We start from the raw sequence: 23,358 nt of genomic DNA on the forward strand, positions 1-23,358 counted from the left end.
CTGTACTCTGGCCTGGGCATCAGAATGACACCCTGTCTAAAAAAATCCAAAAATAATATGTTGAGGAAAAGGAGCCACAAAAAGGGAAGCTTGACATGTTAGGAGTGAACAGGTGTAATTGATTGATCCAAGACTCGGCCAAGGGGGCAGGTAATGGGACCCAAAGGACAGGCAGAGGGATTAGCCTCTGGCAAAAGACTGTATTTGGAGATGAAAGAAGAGTTGCTATGGATGCGGGATTCTCTATTCCTGTTTCTTTGTGAAGTTAGAAGTGATAACATCTCATAAGCAGGAGGAGAAGAAAGAATGGTCTATTGGGAAAATAAGGTTTGAGAAAAGTAGAAAAGATTTCAACCAACCCTTGGAGGGACTGAGAATTAAAAATAAAAGAAATACGATATGAAAAAGAATCCCAACTTGAGAAAATATCACAATATGAAAATAAAATATGAGTTTTCAAACAAACTTGCTGAAAAGACACACACACACATACACACACACACGTAGTACTTTCAAGCCTCAAGCTTGCATGACTTCTACCCAGCATTCCATAAAAACATCCTCTTTTCAAAAAGAACACAGATTAGGTCTTATATATAATATACTAAATGTCAAAAAACAATGGAGCAAAACCTGCAAGGACAATTGAAGGAAAGTTACAACTCCAAAATTCTAGATACCACCAAGTTGTTATTCATTTAAAAAAGCAACTGAAGAGCTATCTTAAATATGTAGTGTACTTTCCTGAATACACACTTAGTTTGGGTAGATTGTGTGCAAAGTTAGCATTTTCCTTTTATCAACTCCCTGAAGTATTTCTTGCCCACAGTGACTTTGGGCTTGGCCATATGACTTGCTTTGGTCAATGAGACAATGGTAAATGTGAAGCAAACAGATACTTGAAAAGTGCTTCCACATTGTGGCCTGCCCTCTTTTAATGTTTTTGGACATGTAACGAGTTATCAAGTCCTAGCTAGCTTGCTGGATGAGGCACAAGACTACATGGAAGACAACTGAAGCCTCCTAAGTGACAGCCAGCCAAATATTACACATATAACGAGGACATCTTAGATCATCCAATTGCCAGCTGACCCCAGCTGATTGCAAATGCAAGAAAGAACACAGCCAAGCCAGCTCAGAACAGAAGAATCTCCCAGCTGGCCCACAGAATCCTGAGCTAAGTAAAGTGTTGCTTAAAGCCACTAAATGTGGATGTTTTGTTCCGCAGCAAAAGTTAAATGATACACTAGGTAAAGACCTGTGCCCTCCCCAAAAGGTAGATGAAATCAAAAGATAAAAATAGGTTTTGGGTAAATTGACTAAGTATACTCCACCATGCCTTCCCACTGAAGGCATTTTTAAAAACACTGAATACCTGCAGCAGTTTAAAAACTGAAAATTAAATAGTAGCAGGTAGTTTGGGGAAGAAGACCAGATTTTTAAAATTCCGTCAAATTGGCATTATGTTTTCCACTTCTTTTCCTTCAGTAACCTCTAGCCTAAATGCAAGGCAGCTAGAAACCTGGAAGTAGACATTGGACTTACATAAACATAGAGGGCTATAGGAGAAGCTATTAGCTGTGACACAAAAAGCAGAAAAGGGAAAATAAAGATGATCCCAAATTTTTCATTTTTCTCGCTACTTCCTCATGCCCCAGTCACCAGACAATCCCAAAATGGCAACAGCAGCAGTGACACCAACAGAGGCCTACAACTACCTACAACTCTGAAATAGAAAAACTTTCCTCCCTGATCAGAGGAGCTGTGATCCAAGAGGGTGGGGCAACAACCTGTTGTTTTATTTTCTGTCTGTCCTGCTGCCACTTGGCCTCAGATGTGGACACAGTCATAAGGAGTGTTTAGTAGATTAGAATAACTAAAGCCCCAACTTTCCAGTTAGAGCAATGAAAAGGGGAGCCCTAGGAACCAAAAAGTACTGGGGAGATTTCAGAAGGGGTAAAGATTGAGAAAGCAACACCATAAAGTTCTTTATGAACTGCTGAATCCCTAAGCTACACATGAATGGGACTAATCCTAGGCAGAAACCTACCAAAGACTTCGAGAATTGAACTATAGAATAGGAGCATTGTGGGAGTTCCAGAGAGGCCACTTTGTGGTGCATCTGCAGGACAGGTACAAATAGCACTGCAAAGGTGTTGGAAACAATTAACAATAGGATACTGGTCAGAATTTGTATTCTGAATCCAACCAGATTGATTTCCTGATAGAATAAAATTATCAGAATTCTATGTATGGTTTAAACAAGACTTGGAGTTTCATAATATAATATTCAGAATATCCAGAATACAATCCAAAATTACTCAGCATACAAAGAACCTGGTAAACTTCAACTTCCATGAGTAAAACAATTGATAAACATCAAATTCTGAGATGACACAGATGTTTGAATTATCCAACAAAGATCTGGGTGTGTGTGTGTGTGTGTGTGTGTGTGTGTGTGTGAGTGAGAGAGAAAGAGAGAAAGAGAAAGAAAGAAAGAAAGAGAGAGAGAGAGGAGAGGGAGGGAGGGAGGGAGGGAGAAAGGAAGGGTCTCACTCTGTTGGCCAGGCTGGAGTGCAGTGGCTCAATCATGGCTCACTGTAGCCTTGACCTCTCCAGGCTCAGGTGATCCTCCCACATCAGCCTCCCAAGTAGCTGGGACTACAGGCATACACCACAACGCCCAGCTAATTTTTGTAATTTTTTTGGAGATGGGGTTTCACCATATTGCCCAGGCTGGTCTTGAACTCCTAGGCTCAAGTGATCTGACCACTTTGGCCTCCTGAAATGCTGGAATTACAGGCATGAGCCTTTGTGCCTGGCCACAAAGACTTTTAAAGCAACCATGATAAAAATGTTCCAAGAAGTAAGGGCGAATACTCTTGAAATGAATAGAAAGCCAGGAAGTTTCAGAAACAAACAAACAAACAAACAAAAACAAAAAAAACAGGTATGAATGGAAATTTGAGAACTGAAAAATGCTGTAACTAAAACAACAACAAAAAAAATTCATTAGCTAGACTCAATATCAGAATGGAGATAACAGAGGGAAGAATCAGTGCATATGAAGGTAGATTAACAGATATTACCTGCTCTGAACAACAGAGAGAAAAAATATTTTTTAAAAAACGAACAGAGCCTCAGGGACTTTGAGAATGATACCCAAATGTCTAACATTTGTGTCATCAGAGGTCCTGAAGGAGAGGAGAAAGAGTGTGGGGCATAAAAATAAAACTAGTTGAAAAATAATTGCAAGAAAATTTCCCAAATTTGGCAAATGACATAAACCTACACATTCAAGAAGCTCGGCAAAACCAAACTAGATGACCCCAAAGGAGTCCATACCTACACACATCATAATAAAACTGAAAACTAAAGACAAAGAAAAATATATTGAAAGCAGCCAGTGAAAAATGATATATTATTTTGGGGTGAACATTAATTCAAATGGCTGTGAGACTCTCAACCCACTAAATGCTAGCAGCACCTCACAGGTTGTGACAACCAAAAATGTCTTCAGACAAGCCTAGTGTCATCTGGGGGCAAAATTGTCCCCAGCTGAGAAACATGAATGTAAGTTAATTGAGTCTTCCATCCTAGTTTTTTTAAAAGAAATATTCCAGTTTGGCTTGTTTTCCCATCTTAGGATTTGCAAGTCCAAATTCAATAAACAAACATGGGGTAGATCAGAAGGCACCCAGTCCCTCATGACCCATGAAAAAGGAATTTAAAAATATTGTTCAGTACCAGGTTTATTCCATTTCAGTTATTTATAAAAGATGAGCACTTAATAAAGTTCGTATTCTTTTTTTGTTTTTGTTTTCGCTTGAAACAGAGTCTCACTCTGTCACCAGGCTGGAGTGCAGTGGCGCGGTCTCAGCTCACTGCAACTTCCACCTTCCGAGTTCAAGTGATTCTCCTGCCTCAGCCTCCTGAGTGGCTGGGACTACAGGTGCCCGCCACCACGCCCAGCTAATTTTTTGTATTTTTAGTAGAGACAGGGTTTCACCATGTTGGCCAAGATGGTCTTGATCTCCTGACCTCGTGATCCGCCCACCTTGGCCTCCCAAAGTGCTGGGAATACAGGCGTGAGCCACCGCACTCGGCCCAATAAAGTTCATTTTCAAAGAGCCATAGACACGTTGAATCCTTACCCATTCTTCTCATCTGAGAAAGAAGATGCTGCTTTAAGAAAGACACTGATGAGGAGAGAACATTCCTACCATATGTCGAGGTGTCTGCAGTTGAGTCAACAAATTCTAAAGCAACCTAAGAACAGTATTCTGGTTGCTAGCCAACTTTCTTACCAGTTGAAGACTATGTTTCATACCGCATGGTAGGGATTCTGAAAGATTTTTCAGCAGCTGTAAGAAATGCCATATTGGGGGAGATTGCACATATAGCAAATATTTGAATTAAGAAACACTTGTGATACCTTGGAATATATCAACCTAAAAATATGCATTTGCAGAAGAGATACTGAATATGGCTGTCAGATTTATTTCAGTACCTTTTAAATCTCAGAAGAAAAAAAATATTATTGTGAGTAAAGCAGTTAAATAGGAACAAGAAAATTTGCCAACTAAATACTTCGTGTAATTCACCTAGAAGCCTATAAAAAAAGGAAAGATCTTGACACTGGATATATGAACTATTTAGATTGAGAAAAAATAATGTTCAATAATTAGTAGTAAATAAACAAGCACTACTTTGTAAACGTTAACAGTTTCAGTTGAACAAATAGAATCATAATTGGCTAATGTGCTGGCTTGAATAAACATGTCCATAAAAGTTTTATCTTGGCTGAGCACATTGGTTCACACCTGTAATCCCTGCACTTTGAGAAGCCAAGGTTGGGAGGATTGCTTGAGGCCAGGAGTTCACACCAGCCTGGGCAACATAGCAAGACCCCCATTTTACAAAAATAAAAATTAAAAAATAGCTGGGCATGGTGGTGTACATCTGTAGTCCCACCTACTTGGGAGGCAGAGGCAGGAGGCTTATTTGAGCCCAAGAATTCAAGGCTGCAGTGAGCTATGATTGCACCACTGCACTGCAGCCTAGGAGACAGAGCAAGACCCTGTCTTTTAAAAAAATTTTTTTTTAAAAAGTTTTAACTCTTTAGCTCTAAAGATGGAGATTGCACAGATCTATTATTATAATCAACTTTTATTATTTAACAAGATCTAATCACTCTACCGAAGAAGTCATGACAAATCCATAGTAACTTATACTTCTCTTCCCTTTTTATTTTTTCTGAAACCTAACTTTACTGAAATCAGCTTTTTCCCAAAACAGAATAGGCATTATATTTCTTTATTTATTCAACGAACCTCTATTGATAACCTTTTGTGATAGGCACAGTGGTGGCTACTACAGTCACAAAAGTAAGACACAAATCTTCAACTGGTACCCCCATAGGAACTTAGACTCTAGTAAGGAAAGGAACTATAGACATAAAAATTACATTACAAATTGGTAACTGCTGTTAGATAGATAGGACCTAAGACCATGAGAGCACAAAGGATTGAGTAAAGCATTCTGGCTGGAAGAAAGGCCTCACAGAGAGAGTGACATTTAATCAAGCTCTTAAACTTGGTGGGGTTTTACAAAGGAACTGGGGGAAGTACATTCTTCTATACTGGCAGACCAGCAAGGACAAGGCTCTGAATTTCTGATCCAGCCTAGCACATATCTAGGAAATGAAGCTAGAGAAAGATAAGGGTAGATAAGACTCCTGGTGGCCCCTTAACAGCAATGAGTTTTAAAGATGAATCAGGCCACTTCTGTGCCTAGAGCAAATGCTCACATCTCTTACCCAGCTGGCTAGTGTTAGGAGTGTAGCCTATGGCGTGATGAAGGATAAACAGTGAGTAACAGCTGTCTGAGGTCTAGAGAGGCAGGCTGTGGAGGGCACAAGAATTTGAATCTCAGTTTGAGGAATTGGTATGTTGTTATTTAAGCAATTAAGGATGCTAAGAGAGTTTTAAAGCAGATATATGACTTAATCAGCTTTGTGAAGCATTTGAAAGCATTGGAATGGGAAGAAACTTGTCTTGGGGAACCTGATGAGGAAGCTATTGCATTAATAATCTGGGTGATAATTTTTATCCTATCATGTGAATTGTGGCCAGAGCATAACTCTAAACTTATAATGACATTGCCTTCAAAAAGTTTTTATTGTTGTCAACCACCAGTGTGTCCTGGGGGGGGAAGAAAGAATTATCATTGGTGCAGATTAATAATGAGTTGAATGGATTTTTGCCGTTGACTTTTAAAAGCCCTGTTAGTAATGTAAATTCAGAATATTTTTATTCAGTCCATCCTATTCAGATTTTCTTAAGGCTTCTACTTCTTTAGCTGATGGATCTTTAGCTTATTGGGAAAAGAAAAAGAATCTAATCCCGATTCCTAGATTCTTGGGCTTATAATAACTATGCAGACATGGATTTGGACTGACTCCACCAAACAGGGCAATCACAAGTGATTACAAATTACTGAGTGGCCTGTGTTGCTTCCTAATCCTCCCAAGATCTTAGCTTCAACCCCTTGAAATATAAAAACTTGTACTTAATATCACTAGCTGGAAAATAATGAACCGTTATCTATGAGGCAAGGAGAATTTGTTCTGTTTTCTGTAAACTGTGTCATATAAGGCAGTGGTCCCCAACCTTTTTGGCACCAAGGAGTGGTTTCATGGAAGGCAATTTTTCCAAGGGCAAGGGGATAGTTTTGAGATGAAACTGTTCTACCTCAGATCATCAGGCATTAGATTCTTATAAGGAGCACATAACCTAGATCCCTTGCGTGCACAGTTCACAGTAGGGTTTGTGCTCCTATGAGAATCTAATGCTGCGGCTGATCTGACAGGGGGCAGAGCTCAGGCATTATAATGGTGGCTCACCCACCGCTCAGCCACCACTCACCTCTTGCTGTGTGGCCCAGTTCCTAACAGGCCACGGACTGGTACCAGTCCATGACCCAGGGGTTGGGGACCCCTGATATAAGGAGCAGTTAAAGACATTGGGAATATTTAGTACAGAGAAAATAAGTCTCAGCTCGGACTCAATATTTGAAGACCTGTCATACAGAAGATGGTGTCAGCATACCTACTCTATAAGGCTACAGGAGTTAAGACCAATTGGAGGAACTTAAGTAGAGACAGGTTTACTTTATCCTAAGAAAGACCTTCTAACAGTCTGAAGTCAGCAAGGCTATCTCACATCTAGAGTTCTGCTTTGTTGCAGTTTTGCAATATTCTCTGGAAGGGACTTTATCTTCCTTAATATAGTACCACAAACACAGTTGAGTATTCTAAAAAGTAAATCTTGAATTATGTTGAGTTGACTAAGACATTCTGATTTGAAAGTTTATATGAATAGACTGTTGCATTCAAATTTAGAAAAACAAAGTGTCTTCACAAGATAAAGATAAGATGCTGAGCTAATAATAGCATCATAATGACAATAAGAGATAATACTTATGGAATGCTTAGTATGTGCCAGACACTCTGTTAAGCACAAAACCATGGGCATGTCATTTAATCCTTTTAACAACCCTATGGAGTATATACTGTGATCTTTCCCTATTTTACAGCGGAAATAGCTCAGAGAAGTTAAATATATTTAAACAGATATTTAGATAGCTTGGCCCTTCTTGAAGGTTTTGGGGGTTTTCCCCCTTAAAGTGCCTGTCACCCCATGTGCAATTGCCCATTAGCCACAAGCATTTTTAAAATTTCTCTAATTGTATTCAGCAACCCAAGTATCTTTGTCAAAAAGATACTTACTCCATAAGAATGTTTTTCTTTTTCTATTTGTTATGGTACCTTTACTTACATCCATTGTCAGATTGGTGACCAGTTAACTGGCTGTAGTTCTGAGATGGTGCTATTTGGCCAAATGTCAGTCTTTAAAGGAAGTTTCTGATTTCGTTTAAATTTTTAAAGATCAGTTAGTTTATTTAAAAAGTATGGGTATAGTTCCAGAGTGATATAAATATAGAGATTTTGCTTGGCTTAAAGTGTTTGAAGATGCGTAAATCAGACTGGATTGAAATTGTTTTGATTACCTCTCTGTTTCTCTCCTAGACTGTAAGGTCACTTTTCTTTCCTAAACACATAGGAGACACTTAGTAAAAATTAGTAGAATTAATGGGTTAATGCATGACTGAGTATGTGAATGAATGAACTTACTTCAATATCTCAAAGAATCTCTGCCTTTTGCTTGCTAATCCAATGGATGACTTATAAATGAGCAAATTTCCTGCTTGTTGATTTGATTAGTCCCTAGATTTTTCTTACCACAGTACTATTAAGACTAAGGTTATGGGTTTCCTACACAATGTGGTCTAATTTGCTTCATTACGTAATATACTTATAATCCCAGCCACCTGAGTTGTAGATGTGAGCTTTTGGTCACACCAGGGAACGGTATAATTTTGGATCTCTCACAGTTATGGCTGTCACAGAAAAGAAGGCCAGTTGGCTTTACTAATAAATTAGTAGGCTCAAGTTCATGCACTAAAGAAGACATATTATTGTGGTAATAGTGAGAAATTGCTCATAAAGCTGAGTTAATTGCACTTTTGTGAAGTTCAGCATATTGAAAATGGTTTGGAACTACTTTTTGATATTTTTAGTTAATTATAGTCTGAAACAGTTTTATAACTCATTCTGATTTTAATTAAGTAGGTTTATTTACATCAGCCACTGAGAATTTATATGTAACTGATTATTCATTTAGTGACACTGAAAAGGTATTTTCAATTTATCAGCATTTTGAGTAGAGAAACAACTCTTCATGTGTTTCTTGAAGAGCTCGGGAAATGAAAATGAAGACACTTGTTTCATCTACTTTATTTCCTGTAGGATTTAAATCTCAGTCTTGAGTTACTTAATCAGCCCGTTCAAATACTGTTTATATGTAGTAGATGGTGAGTGACTTTGGTGTTGATGACTATGCACCTTTCAAATTGTCTGCTCGAAGGCTGAACACAGCAACAGCTGACCTTTTTCACCTGGATGTAGAACACCACATTTGTCCAGCAATTACATCAGTAATTGTAAGAGATGCCCCAGATAGTTCCCTTTATGGTTAAGTTTTGTCTTGATATGAAATGAAGCTCTGGTTTCTCTGTATTTATGATTCCGTCTAATTTCTCCTTTTCTAGTGGCATGGAGTTTTGTCTAAAAAAATCTGGTTTTTACCCCTTTCGGGTAAAGTAGATCATGAAACTAATTCCATGATAGTTAGATAGCTTCAATACTTAGTTGTGATTTTAGTAAGTACAAAACCATGTCCCTTGACAGAAGGGAAATGTGCAGAAACACTGTAAACATTACCCAGAAACTTGGTTCAGGCCATCAAGCACAACCCAACTTTCTCCATTAGGCATTTTAGAAGACACTGTTGCCTGTGTCTTCAGAGTTTACCTGAATTAAGGGAATGTATCATAGAGACACATGAACATGAGCTTTGGAAACTTAAAAGCACACATACTGTGGAAGTATGGCCTGATCCCTTTAACCAGAATTTACATCCCAAACTGACTGAGCATGAGACACTACCATCATTTGACACCCTCTCATTAAATATTTAATCTGGTTTTTCTCTTTCTTTTTTACTCCCACGGTGACTCAGCATACAGTCAGGTTTCTTGACTGGTCATCACAGTAGATTTACTTTAAAAATACCTCTGTAAAAGGCCACAGGCCTTCTGAATGGGTCATTGAATCCAACCACATAGATCACTTGATAGATTGCTCAGTGTACTCATAAGTGGTTGTTTTAACTATCCTCTTTGTTCTTCCTCTCCCTTCTTTCTGGGAGGTTCTGGGGGTAAGACTGTAGCCCTCCAGGAATACGGACCCTGGCCGGGGCCCACCCAGTGTAGCATTTACCATAGCACTCCATGTAGAAAGCTGTTTTGGTATGTCTGGCGTCTTCGTGAGATTGCAAACTGGAGTGCAGAAACCAGTCCTTACTCAGTGCTGTTCATTCAGCAGATATAGATCCTGTACCTCCGGGGTGCCAAGCACCAAAGTAGGCACTGGGAATGCAAGGACAGTTGTTAGGATGTGGTCCCTGCTCTCAAAGAAACTGTGTTTATGAGGAAAGAAACAAACGTGACAAGCCTGCTAGCAACATTTCAAGTGTTTAATAAGGACCATCTCAATAAAACCCTGTGACAGAGATTATTAGCATTTCCTTTTTGTCGGTGGAAAAACTGAGGCTTTACAAAATTATTTAACTTGTACACAGACTGTAACAAGGTAGTTTGAACACAGGCACTTCAACTTTAGAGTTTGAACTCTTAGCCAGTATACTAGATAGCCTAGAGGTGGTAATAAATTAATGTATTATAAAATCACAAGGAAGGAAAGACCTAATCTCTTTCCTTGGGGGACAAGTTGAAGTTACCAGAAAGTTTTTACAGAGTTACATGTAGGATTGTACCAGCCAAAGAGAAGGAGGGAGAGTCTAGGCAAGAGGAAATGACTTGAGGAAAGTACAGAGATGGGAAAGCAGGGCCTGAGACTTAGCAGTTTAGGACCGAGCTGAAGGATGGGATGTGGGATTTGTGGAAAGTGAAGTACACTAGTTAGGCAGAAGTTATGGATGAGTTAAAAAAAAATTGATGTCCTTCGCCCACGTTTTGATGGGGTTGTTTGTTTTTTTCTTGTAAATTTGTTTGAGTTCATTGTAGATTCTGGATATTAGCCCTTTGTCAGATGAGTAGGTTGCGAGAAATTTCTCCCATTTTGTAGGTTGCCTGTTCAGTCTGATGGTAGTTTCTTTTGCTGTGCAGAAGCTCTTTAGTTTAATTAGATCCCATTTGTCAATTTTGGCTTTTGTTGCCATTGCTTTTGGTGTTTTAGACGTGTAGTCCTTGCCCATGCCTTTGTCCTGAATGGTAATGCCTAGGTTTTCTTCTAGGGTTTTTATGGTTTCAGGTCTAACGTTTAAGTCTTTAATCCATCTTGAATTAATTTTTGTATAAGGTGTAAGGAAGGGATCCAGGTTCAGCTTTCTACATATGGCTAGCCAGTATTTCCAGCACCATTTATTAAACAGGGAATCCTTTCCCCATTTCTTGTTTTTGTCAGGTTTGTCAAAGATCAGATAGTTGTAGATATGCGGCGTTATTTCTGAGGGCTCTGTTCTGTTCCATTGATCTATATCTCTGTTTTGGTACCAGTACCATGCTGTTTTGGTTACTGTAGCCTTGTAGTATAGTTTGAAGTCAGGTAGCATGATGCCTCCAGCTTTGTTCTTTTGGCTTAGGATTGACTTGGCAATGCGGGCTGTTTTTTGGTTCCATATGAACTTTAAAGTAGTTTTTTCCAATTCTGTGAAGAAAGTCATTGGTAGCTTGATGGGGATGGCATTGAATCTATAAATTACCTTGGGCTGTATGGCCATTTTCATGATATTGATTCTTCCTACCCATGAGCATGGAATGTTCTTCCATTTGTTTGTATCCTCTTTTATTTCATTGAGCAGTGGTTTGTAGCTCTCCTTGAAGAGGTCCTTCACATCCCTTGTAAGTTGGATTCCTGGGTATTTGATTCTCTTTGAAGCAGTTGTGAATGGGAGTTCACTCATGATTTGGCTCTCTGTTTGTCTGTTATTGGTGTATAAGAATGCTTGTGATTTTTGTACATTGATTTTGTATCCTGAGACTTTGCTGAAGTTGCTTATCAGCTTAAGGAGATTTTGGGCTGAGACAATGGGGTTTTCTAGACATACAATCATGTCATCTGCAAACAGGGACAATTTGACTTCCTCTTTCCCTAATTGAATACCCTTTATTTCCTTCTCCTGCCTAATTGCTCTGGCCAGAACTTCCAACACTATGTTGAATAGGAGTGGTGAGAGAGGGAATCCCTGTCTTGTGACAGACACTTCTCAAAAGAAGACATTTATGCAGCCAAAACACACATGAAAAAATGCTCACCATCACTGGCCATCAGAGAAGTGCAAATCAAAACCACAATGAGATACCATCTCACACTAGTTAGAATGGCAATCATTAAAAAGTCAGGAAACAACAGGTGCTGGAGAGGATGTGGAGAAATAGGAACACTTTTACACTGTTGGTGGGACTGTAAACTAGTTCAACCCTTGTGGAAGTCAGTGTGGCAATTCCTCAGGGATCTAGAACTAGAAATACCGTTTGACCCAGCCATCCCATTACTGGGTATAGACCCAAAGGACTATAAATCATGCTGCTATAAAGACACATGCACACGTATGTTTATTGTGGCACTATTCACAATAGCAAAGACTTGGAACCAACCCAGATGTCCAACAGTGATAGACTGGATTAAGAAAATGTGGCACATATACACCATGGAATACTATGCAGCCATAAAAAATGATGAGTTCATGTCCTTTGTAGGGACATGGATGAAATTGGAAATCATCATTCTCAGTAAACTATCTCAAGAACAAAAAACCAAACACCGCATATTCTCACTCATAGGTGGGAATTGAACAATGAGAACACATGGACACAGGAAGGGGAACATTACACTCTGGGGACTGTTGTGGGGTGCGGGGAGGGGGGAGGGATAGCTTTAGGAGATATACCTAATGCTAAATGACGAGTTAATGGGTGCAGCACACCAGCATGGCACATGTATACATATGTAACTAACCTGCACATTGTGCACATGTACCCTAAAACTTAAAGTATAATAATAATAAAATAAAATAATAAAAATAAAAAAATAAAAAATTTAAAAAAAAGGTGATGTCAAAATTCTCTTGGTCAATTAAGTTCTATTTACAAAAACAAATCAACCAGTAAACATATTTGTATTTAAATCTTTTTATTGATATGTAACTCTTTCTTTCATCATTTAATTACCCGTATTACAGAAACCTGTAAGGATTGTGTGTGTGTGTGTATGTATACCTATAACTCATTATATTTTAATATGCATATACATTTTAGGATGTATATATGTCAATCGGTATATTTGTGTGTTTTGGAGAATTCCCCCACTTATTTAAATAACTCCATTAAATGGCTTGAACTTAAAAAAAAAAAAAATTGAACTCTGTCCTAAAATAATATAGCAAGCCTTTCAACAATTTTAATCAGAGGAAGCCTAATTAGGTTTTTTTTTAGTTCTGATGACCTATAGAAAAAAATTGATCAGCCAGAATTGATAAGAATGGTGACTTCTTCAAGGAAAAGCAGCCAGTCTTAGAGGAACCCTAGATTTCTGACTTGAGTGACATTGTTGTCCTAGAAGCATTATGATTTCATTATAACCCTTTTAAAAAATAATCTTCCAACATGTATCAGGAGTCTTAAAAATGTTTATACTTTTATGCTAGTAATTTCATGTCTGGGAATTGGCTTAAGCAAATAATACAAATGCAAGATATATGCCTTTTGACCAGCATTTATGATATTAGTTCAGAGTGCTTAAAACATATTGGTGAAATTGAATAAATAAATAAATGATTGACTGGTTGGTAGAAAATAGTGGCAACATTGGAAACAGTACACTTAAATTTAATGTTAATGTACATTTACTAGGTAGTTATTATGAATCCAATTGTGGTTCTGAAAGTTATATAATTACATGTAAAAATGTATTGTAACTTAAAAAAACAGAATAGGAAAATATACTTAGACCTATGTTTAAATAAACTTGAAAAAATACATCAAATCATAATGGTGGGCCAAGTGCAGTGGCTAACACCTGTAATCCTAGCACTTTGGGAGGCCAAGGCAGGCAGATCACTTGAGCCCAGCCTGGGCAACATGGCAAAACCCTCTCTACATAAAATACAAAAATTAGCTGGGCATGATGGCATGTGCCTTTAGTCCCAGCTACTCAGGAGGCTGAGGTGGGAGAATCTCAGGCCACTGCACTCCAGCCTAGGTGACAGAGGGAGACCCTGTGTCAAACAAACAAAAAAAATTATAATTGGGGGGGATTGTCCTTCTATTCTCTATTTTTTCAATATTCAATATACTTAGTTCATTTTCTTTGAGACTGTTCATTTTGGACTTATATTAGAAATATCTGAAACATCAAAATGACAATAAACAGTAAACAATTGGAAATAGGCTTGGAATTAAACTCTGGGTTTATACACTGGAGATATTCAGTAAATGTTAACTGAATTGAAGTTGTATCCATTTTCCTTCCCCTTGGGTCAGGATTCCAGAATCTTAATGAAATGTATTAGAATATTAGAAGTTTTACCATTATTTGAATATATTATTGGGTAACAAAAATTTCTTCCCTAACACAGAAGAAACATTGATTGCTTTTCTTAATACCTATATTATTTTTCTTATGTGGCAATTCTTGTTCAAGGGCCAAGGGTCTGCTCTCACTGCTTTCAAATATTTTAAGTTATTATCTTTTTTTTTTTTTTTTTTTTTTGAGAGTGGGTCTCACTCTGCCACCCAGGCTGGAGTGTATGCTCACAGCTCACTGCAGCCTCGAACTCTTAGGTTCAAGAGATCCTCCCACCTCAGCCTCTCATAGCTGGGACCACAGGTGTGCACCACCATGCCCAGCTAATTTTTGTATTTTTTCTAGAGATGGAGTTTCCCCATATTCCCCAGACTGGTCTCAAACTCTTAGGCTCAGACAATCTGCCCACCTCAGCCTCCCAAAGTGCTGGGATTACAGGCATGAGCCACTATACCCAGCCTGCTTTCAAATTTTTAATGAAATAGAATCCATAGGCATATTTAACCTATTAAATATATATATTTTTTCTAATAGAGACAAGGTTTCACTATGTTGCCCAGGCTGGTGTTAAACTCCTGAGCTCAAGTAATCTTCCTGCCTCAGCCTTCCAAAGTGCTAGGATTATAGGTGTGAGCCACCACACCTGGCCTCACTTATTGAATTTTGATGGACTTTTAACAACCCAGATATTTTCTAATTAAAGGATTTCAGTTCATTAGCCTAGTAATGTCGTATGCTAAGTGGGCCACACCAGGTGCATTTTGGTTTAAAGATTGATTCTTTGGGAGTCCAGAGTAGCACTTTGAAGAAACAATTGTTTCTCATTGTTACTGTAATAAACTGGAAACATATTTAAAGTGGGGGTAACATGAGGTGCTTCCTCCACTGTTGCCATACCATGAGGACAGGAACCATGTCACCAGGATTAAGATTAGGACTTGATGTTTTATCCGGCCCAAGTATCTGTGAATACAATGATGTGTGAATTCACGTTTCACAAATTAGTCACATAAACTAATGCTTCTCAGAGCATAGTTCAGTTCCTTAGCTATCTTTGCAGACTAGTGGTGGGAAGAAAATCGTTAATTTCTACGTTATTTACTAGACAGTGGAAGGTTTGGACAGTCATTCAAAGTGAACGAACAGGCAGAAACTTTGGTGCTGTGTCATGAGGATAGCCGAGGGTCTACCTACTGAAAGGAACTCCACACCAACTTTTCACAAAATCTAAAATTCCCACTGGAGCCTGCTCCTCAAGGACCTCTTTCATCAGTTACATATACCTTATTATGGGGACTTGAGGAATTATCCATTTTCTAAGGGATGTTTCATTAATTCATTCAATAGCACTGGTAGTAGAACTCCCTGAGAAAATGTAACATAGGAAGACAGGTTTAATATACACACATGGCAAGGGAATATGGATATAAGAAAAGTTGGAGCATAATCCTTAAGGGCCCTTTGGAATCCGGGGTCACCTGAAGGAATCTAAAGGCCAGGGCAGTGGGGAGGGACATCAAAGTCAACTCAAGCCCCTCCTACAGGGAAGCCAATAGAATCAATGTCAAAAGAGACCACAAGACAGGACAATGTGATGTGGACTTTTCACTCAAGGGAGTTGCCATGACGAACAGTGTCTGGAAAAAGAAATAATGATAATTATGGTGTATTCACTGTGTGTTAGGAACCATTCTAAATACTGTGCGTGAATCATCTTATTAACACTTACAAGAACCTTATAAGTACAATGCCTATATTCATTTTACAGGTCAGGAAACTGAGGCATAGGCAGATCCAAAGTCCTTGAGACTTCACATTAGGCATTCTGACTCTGTAGTCCTTAGACCCTGCTTTTAAGCATTATATTATACTGCCTGCAGACAAACTTTATATATTTCAGGGCCTCTGGGGAATGACAAAAGAAAAATGTAAGTGTATGTCTGGCAGGACACAGTCTGTCTGTGATGCCAGATTTCTTCTACCTCATTATCTAAAGTCTTACAAAATATGGACTATACTATGAATTGGCAGCACATGGACACATATAAGGGAATAACACACACTGGGACCTACTGGAGGATGGAGGCTGGGAAGAGGGAGAAGATTAGGAAAAATAACTAACGCGTATTAGGCTTAATACCTGGGTGGCAAAATAATTGGTACAACAAACCCCCGTGACACAAGTTTACCTATACTACAAATCTGTACATGTACCCCTGAACTTAAAATAAAAGTTAAATAAAAGAAAAAATCATCTTGTCCTAAGATATTTGGTCTAAGATAGCTTTGAGGACCCTTATAACCCCAAACCTAAATCTTTTATCTGACCCAGAATATTTTCTTGGGTTAAGGTTTCTTGAACATAAGGGATTTTTTTGTTGTTGTTGTTACTGTTCTGAAGTCTTAGCCAAGAAATATTTTCTTCTTTTCTTTTTCTTTGTTGAAACAGAGTCTTACTCTGTCACCCAGGCTGGAGTGCAGTGGTGTGATCTCGGCTCACTGCAACCTCTGCCTCCTGGGTTCACGCAGTTCTCATGCCTCAGCTTCCTGAGTAGCTGGAATTACAGGTGTGTGCCACCACACCTGGCTAATTTTTGTATGTTCAATAGAGATGGGGTTTCACCATGTTGTCCAAGCTGGTCTTGAACTCCTGGCCTCAAGTGATCTGCCTGTCTTGGCCTCCCAAAGTCCTGGGATTATAGTCATGAGCCAACGTGACCAGCCATCTTTTCTTTTTAGACTTGCTACCTGAAACGTGGGTAGCTGAGCAGAGTTACTTGGTGGCCTTTGATCCCATTAGAGAGTTCTAAATTGTTGGCCCAGATCCTTGAATGAAATCTGATATTAAAATAACACCAAACTGAAGTCATAGGAGATTTGTAGTATAATGTATACCCTCTCGATAATCAAAACATAGGAAAAATAAAATGAGTTTCAATTGACTTCATTTTTTTACTCATGACTTTCCTTTCACTCTTGAGTGATTTGTAACCCACATCTTCACATATCAGGAACACAGCAAGACATAAAATCCCTAACTCCAATTTGGGATTTTAGAAGCTGTCAGAGCTTAGTAAATAGCAGCACTCTCTTAGATACTCCAGGGAAATTCAGTGAAAAATACTGCTAATAAATTTAAATTTCTCAAAGTTCAGGTACTGCTCTGATGCCATCTTCCCACACTATTTTATCTTCCATGAGTCTTCAGTCTATCATATTTGTTTGGCTTTTGTTGAGGCCTGACCCAATGACCTCATGTTTACAGATGGACTTGGGCCAGGACTAGGACCCTCTTTAAATTCTGCATTCTTGGTGCCCACTTGCCCAAGCACCACACAGGACACGGAGGGGTTGCAGAACTGATTAAGATATGGCCCTTATCCTTAATACTGATAGTCCAGTGAGAGGTACATTCATGGACCAGTGGATGTTGTTATTGTTGCAAACTGTAGATTAAGCTATGCTACACATTTTTTTTCCATTTTCTGTAGCTGACTACATAATGAACTCAAAATGGGGGAAAAAAGGTCATTTGGATATATGATTTCTTTAAAATAACTTACAGCTTTTGCTGAAAATAATATTCGAATACTTCTCTATCAAACTCTCAGAATTAGCCTAGGGAAGGTTATTTCAAATGCTGTTTCTTACCAACTGGGTAGAAGAATGATACTCTCCACTTTTTTGTCTTCATTGAAAATAATAATAAATCAGAGGTAAAAGTTTATGGACCTTGAGTGGACTTACCATTTTACTGCTTTGAAAGTGCTTTCTTGCCAGGCTCAGTGGCTTACATCTATAATCCCAGCACTTTGGGAGACTGAGGCAGGCAGATTACTGAGTTTGAGACCAGTCTGGGCAATACGGTGAAACCCCATCTCTACAAAAAATAAAAAAACTAGTTAAGCTTGGTTGCACGCCACCCTGTCTCTGCAAAAAATATAAAAACTAGTTGGGTTTGGTTGCATGCCCCTGTAGTCTCAGCTATTCGGAAGGCTGAGGTGGGAGGATTGCCTGAACCCAGGGGTTCAAGGTCGCAGTGAGCTGTGAGCATGCCACTGCGCTGCAGCCTGGGTGACAGAGTAAGACCCTGTCTCCAAAAACAAAAAAGTGCTTTCTTAAAATTAAACTTGTTGTCAGTCACATTGTAACTTTGGACAGAGGGAGTTAATTTCCCCTTTGGTTTCTAAGTTAGCTTTTTGGGAATCACACTGTAAAATGTCATGATCTAGTTCATCTTTAATGGTCCTTAGTTCTGCAACTCAACTTTTAAGCAAGCATGATGCTTCAACCTGCTTACTTTTTCTCTCTTTTTGGTAAAGTCTGTTTGGATGGCGGGGGAGCCATTTACCCAAGGTTGTCACTTATTTGCTCTGTTTATCCTATGGGGACCACCTGTGTACAATGTCTAGAGTTTACAAAGGGCCATTCCGTTGAAGATGTTTATTATAGAGGCTTGCTGTCTTTCTGTCATGTTAGTGGACTTTTTAAGATGTAAATAATTTTAAAATATTCTTTTTTATTTTCTTTTTAATTACAGAGCAAAGAGATTGCATTCCAACTTCATGAGGATTTAATGAAGGTTCTTAATGAGCTTTATACGGTAAGCACATAATCTTTCTTCTTTTCTAGAATCCTTGGGTTAGAATTCTGGTTTGTAAAAACACTGCTCATTGTAGTATTCATTCCAAGCCAGAGTGACAGTGGATCCTCATCTGCTTGAAATACAGGAACAAGGGATGGGTATACACAGCTACATTCCTTTGCCACTCCATCCCAATTTGGAGAAACTGTATTCAAATAAATTATCTATCTACCTATCTGTCTACATACACACATGTATACACAATTAGCACACTTTAAGAAACTGAAGTATAGATGTCTCCATAAGATATATTTTTAACTGGATTGTATGTGACCTCTACATATATTGAATTCGAGAATATTTTGTTTAAAATTGATGCCATTGTGGCCAGGTGTGGTGTAATCGCAGCACTTTGGGAGGCCAAGGCTGGTGGATCACTTGAGGTCAGGAGTTTGAGACCAGCCTGGCCAATGTGGTGAAACCCTGTCTCTATTAAAAATGTAAAAGTTAGCTGGGCATGGTGGGATGCGCCTGTAATCCTAGCTTTTTGGGAGGCTGAGGTGGGAGGATCACTTGAACCCGGGAGGCAGAGGTTGTGGTGAGCCAAGATCACACCACCGCACTCCAGCCTGGGCAACACAGTGAGACTCTATCTCAAAAAAAAAAAAAAAAAAATATTGCCGTTATGGAACTTGAGCAGTTTAGGTTGCGTTATTCTGGTACTTTCTTTTTTTTCCACATTTTAGTTCAATTAATTGTTTTGTTCGTGACATATTAAAATTATTTTTGAAGGATATCTTTGTTTTGCAATAATTTGCTTTTGTGACTTATATTTTATTTAGGGTACTTCATGTAATCATTAAAAATTAAATAATTTAAAACTACTTTATTAAAAATAACTAACACCTAATGATGTTGTATGTTAGAATCAGTAATATACTCATGTAAATCTTTTTTCACACTTAATGACCATGTTATTAAATACAAATTTCTTTTGGGGATATTTTATTTTAAGAGAATAAAATAACAATAAATGAGTAATATTAATTTATATTAATGAAAGATATTTGGATTTTTATTGCACAAGATTATTTTGTTTGTTTGTTTGTTTTTGAGGAGTCTCGCTCTGTCATCCAGGCTGGAGTGCTGTGGCGCAATCTCAGTCACTGCAACCTCCGCCTCCCAGGTTCGAGCAATTCTCCTGCCTCAGCCTCCAGAGTAGCTGGGATTACAGGCATGCACCAGCATGCCTAACAAATTTTTTTGTATTTTTAGTAGAGACAGGGTTTCGCCATGTTGGCCAGGCTGGTCTCAAGCTCCTGGCCTCATGTGATACACCCACCTCAGCCTCCCAAAGTGTTGGGATTACAGGCATGAGCCACCGAGCCCGGCCTGAATTGTTTTTTTATAGGCAACCTAACCTGAAACTCGAAAGCATGTTTCTTGATTTACCAATTCCATTTGTTCCTAAAAAGGCACGTGTGTAAAATACAGTTTTGTAAATTAAATTTTTAATGCTCCTTTGATACTTACTAATTAAAGAAACTTGTAAATTAAACTTTTATAAAATGATTCTTTATATAACGAACTTTCTAGTTTTTTTCTATGTGTGTGATAAATCTATTTTTATAAAGCACATTTACTACATCTGTGCATATAAATTGAATTGATAGTTTCTATGTGTTACTTCCTCCTTCAGAAACTTTCGACTCTCCATGCAACCTACGAAAGCCTCAGGTCAAGAGATTATATCTATATACCAAATGCCTAATGAAACTGATTTTTATGTGATAAAGGCCAATTTCTAGCTCCTGCCTTATGTGATTTGTTAGTTTTTGATACCCTAGGGTATCAACCATTTCTAAAAGCCCAGTAATTTAAAAGTAAAATGACCTTTGTATACCTGATACTTCCAAAGAGGAATAAGCAGAAATTCTGTGTTGTCTTCCATTGAACTCTTTTAAGATGAGGACGTTGTGGCACTTTCCTTGAGGTTCCTTTTGCTTAGACATTGTTTTACCTAGAAATAGAAATCGGTCCCTCATACCTTAAAAAAATAAGTCTGCTGGTTGTCATGCCATGATAGGTTAGAGCCTGTTGATTATGGTCTGAAAATAGTAGTAGTAGTAAAGACAACAGTGGCAAAGATGAACTTGACCACTGAATACAAGAAAAGTCAATAGAATGTCCTGAAAATTTTATCTCAGTGAGGGATATGTATAATGAAATTTCTCCTAGATCCAGCCAATCGATTGCACCTAGACATTTTGCAGACTCTGTAGCTTTCAAGTAAGTAAGCTGACACCTCAGAACTCTTATCAGTATCAGCCCAAAAGCCGAAAGAGCCAGGTTCTACCAAAAGCCACCAGGGTTGGAGTGACCCTATCACAGTCATTTAACCTCTCAGAATTGGTTGGGGAATTAAGGGATAGGGCAGACAAGTAATGAGGTTTTAATTATGTCATCTGTAGATCACTTTGAGCTCCTGGGGAAAAAATTTACTTGAATCAGAGAGCATACTCAGCAAGGCCAGAGGTCATGTTCTGTGGGGAGAGAACTTCATATCACTCATGCACACACACACACCCTCTCCCTTTTTATTCTAAAAGAAGATGCTATTTGGTCTATCTTGCACTTTATCTTCAGATACACAAACTCTGTCTTGTTCAAATCAAATCTATCCATTATATTAATACTCAGTTTACATTAGGAAAGAGGCAGGATGAGGCATATTTGAACAGTGGAACAATATTTGGAGGAATGTAGTTTAGGTTCCCCATTCAACCACTCACTGGTATTTTGGTCATGAACAAATAACCTAGTTGCATCGTGCATAGAATTTTGTACAACTGATGATGTAATAGTGATTGTTGAAGTAACAGGTATAAAATACATAGCCTCAGGGAATTGAGGATGTTTTTTAATTGTCTTTTCTGGCAAATATTCACTCCTCGCTTGCTCTCAACCCTTGACACTCCTTGGGAGTTGAAAGTGAGCAGTTGAGAAGTATACTAACTTCCATGTGCCAGTGGAGTACTTAATTTTAAATTACAGTCAACCTTAGTGGTGGGTGACAGCCTTATGTTTGGACTTCCTTGCCCCAGAATATTGCTCCCACAGCAATTGTTGATTATTTCAAACATTTTACCAGAAGGCTCTGTCTCAAATAAAATATATATGCTCAGGAAGGAGAATAGAGAGAGATGCCCTATGGTCATTTATACGTTAGAGTGAACTGAGTTTTACCAGGCCAGATTGTGCGGATGATAGGGTAGATATGATATCATATGATGATATGATAGATATATAATACAATAGAGCACAGGTTGTGTGGATATGGCACGAAGCCCTGGACTTACAAGCAGAAGACAGGATGGTGGCATTAGAGTGGCTACTGAAAGGAAAGGCTTTGAAGACTTGCAGCTCCTTTTCTATATTTTTGCCCAATCTTGCCTTTATTTGCCGGGGGAAAAAAAAAGGCCTCAAATGGTTTTAAACCTCTATTTGAATTCTTCAGCCACTACAAAAGACAGCCAGAGCAGTTAAGATTAGTTCAGTCTAGTCTTCACCGGCTACAGTGGCTCATGCCTATAATCCCAGCACTTTGGGAGGCCGAGGTAGGTGGATCACCTGAGGTCAGGAGTTCAAGACCAGCCTGGCCAACGTGGTGAAACCCTGTCTTTACTAAAAGTACAAAAATTAGCCAGGCGTGGTGGCAGGTGCCTGTAATCCCAGCTACTCGGGAGGCTGAGGCAGGACAATTGCTTGAACCCAAGAGGTGGAGGTTGCAGTGAGCCGAGATTGTGCCACTGCACTCCAGCTTGGGTGACAAGAGTGAGACTCCGTCTCAAAAAAAAAAAAAGAAAGAAAAGAAAGATGATTAGTTCAGCCTTGAAGAACAAAGGTTCTCAAAATAATGGCATAAACCAAATAGATGTTTATATTCTCTCTCACAAAAAAAAAGACCAAAGATTGACAGTGCAGGCCTGGTATGGAGGTAACATAAAGCCTTCCAAGACTCAAGCTCCTCCTACTGCGTTGTTCAGATAAACCCCATTGTAACGTTTGTCCTTAGAATTCAAGATGGTTGCTAGAACTCCAGCCATTACATCTGCATTCATGGCAACAGAATGGAAAATGGGAAGAAGGGCCTTGCCTTTTAAGGAGACTCCATAAAAGTCTCACACAAGACTATTATATACATCTCATTGGCCAGAACTTAGAACATGGTCTCACCAGGCTGCAAGGAGGTCTGGGAATTCCAGTATTTTAGCTAGCCAGGTCATTGCTAACCAGTTTTTTAAAAATGGGATTCTGTTCATTTGAAAGAGAAGAGGAGTGATTTGTAGCTAACTAGCCATGCCTGCCAGAGTAGCTACACATTTACCACATGCTGATTATGTTTGTGCTAGTTATTGGTGCTAAGCCTATTATTTGCATCATCTCATGTAATCCTCACAGCACCTCTATGAGGTAATTATTCTCATCATCCTCATTTGACAGACGAGGAAACTAAGGCTCAGAGGGACTTGCCCCAGGGTGCACA

At 38.7% G+C, this 23,358-nt stretch overlaps 1 protein-coding gene across 2 annotated transcripts in view; it reads left to right on the forward strand.

Annotated features, from left to right (window-relative positions):
• SRGAP1 (SLIT-ROBO Rho GTPase activating protein 1) overlaps positions 1-23,358 on the forward strand; it is a 318,022-nt gene that overhangs the window by 175,108 nt on the left and 119,556 nt on the right. For both annotated transcript variants that reach the window (XM_009247985.3, XM_024256709.2), the window contains exon 4: positions 18,768-18,830. In XM_009247985.3, the coding sequence (XP_009246260.2) occupies positions 18,768-18,830 (63 nt within the window). The remainder of the gene's footprint in view (positions 1-18,767; positions 18,831-23,358) is intronic.

The sequence above is a fragment of the Pongo abelii genome, chromosome 10 (genome assembly GCF_028885655.2).
Source record: "Pongo abelii isolate AG06213 chromosome 10, NHGRI_mPonAbe1-v2.0_pri, whole genome shotgun sequence".
Lineage (NCBI taxonomy): Eukaryota > Metazoa > Chordata > Mammalia > Primates > Hominidae > Pongo > Pongo abelii.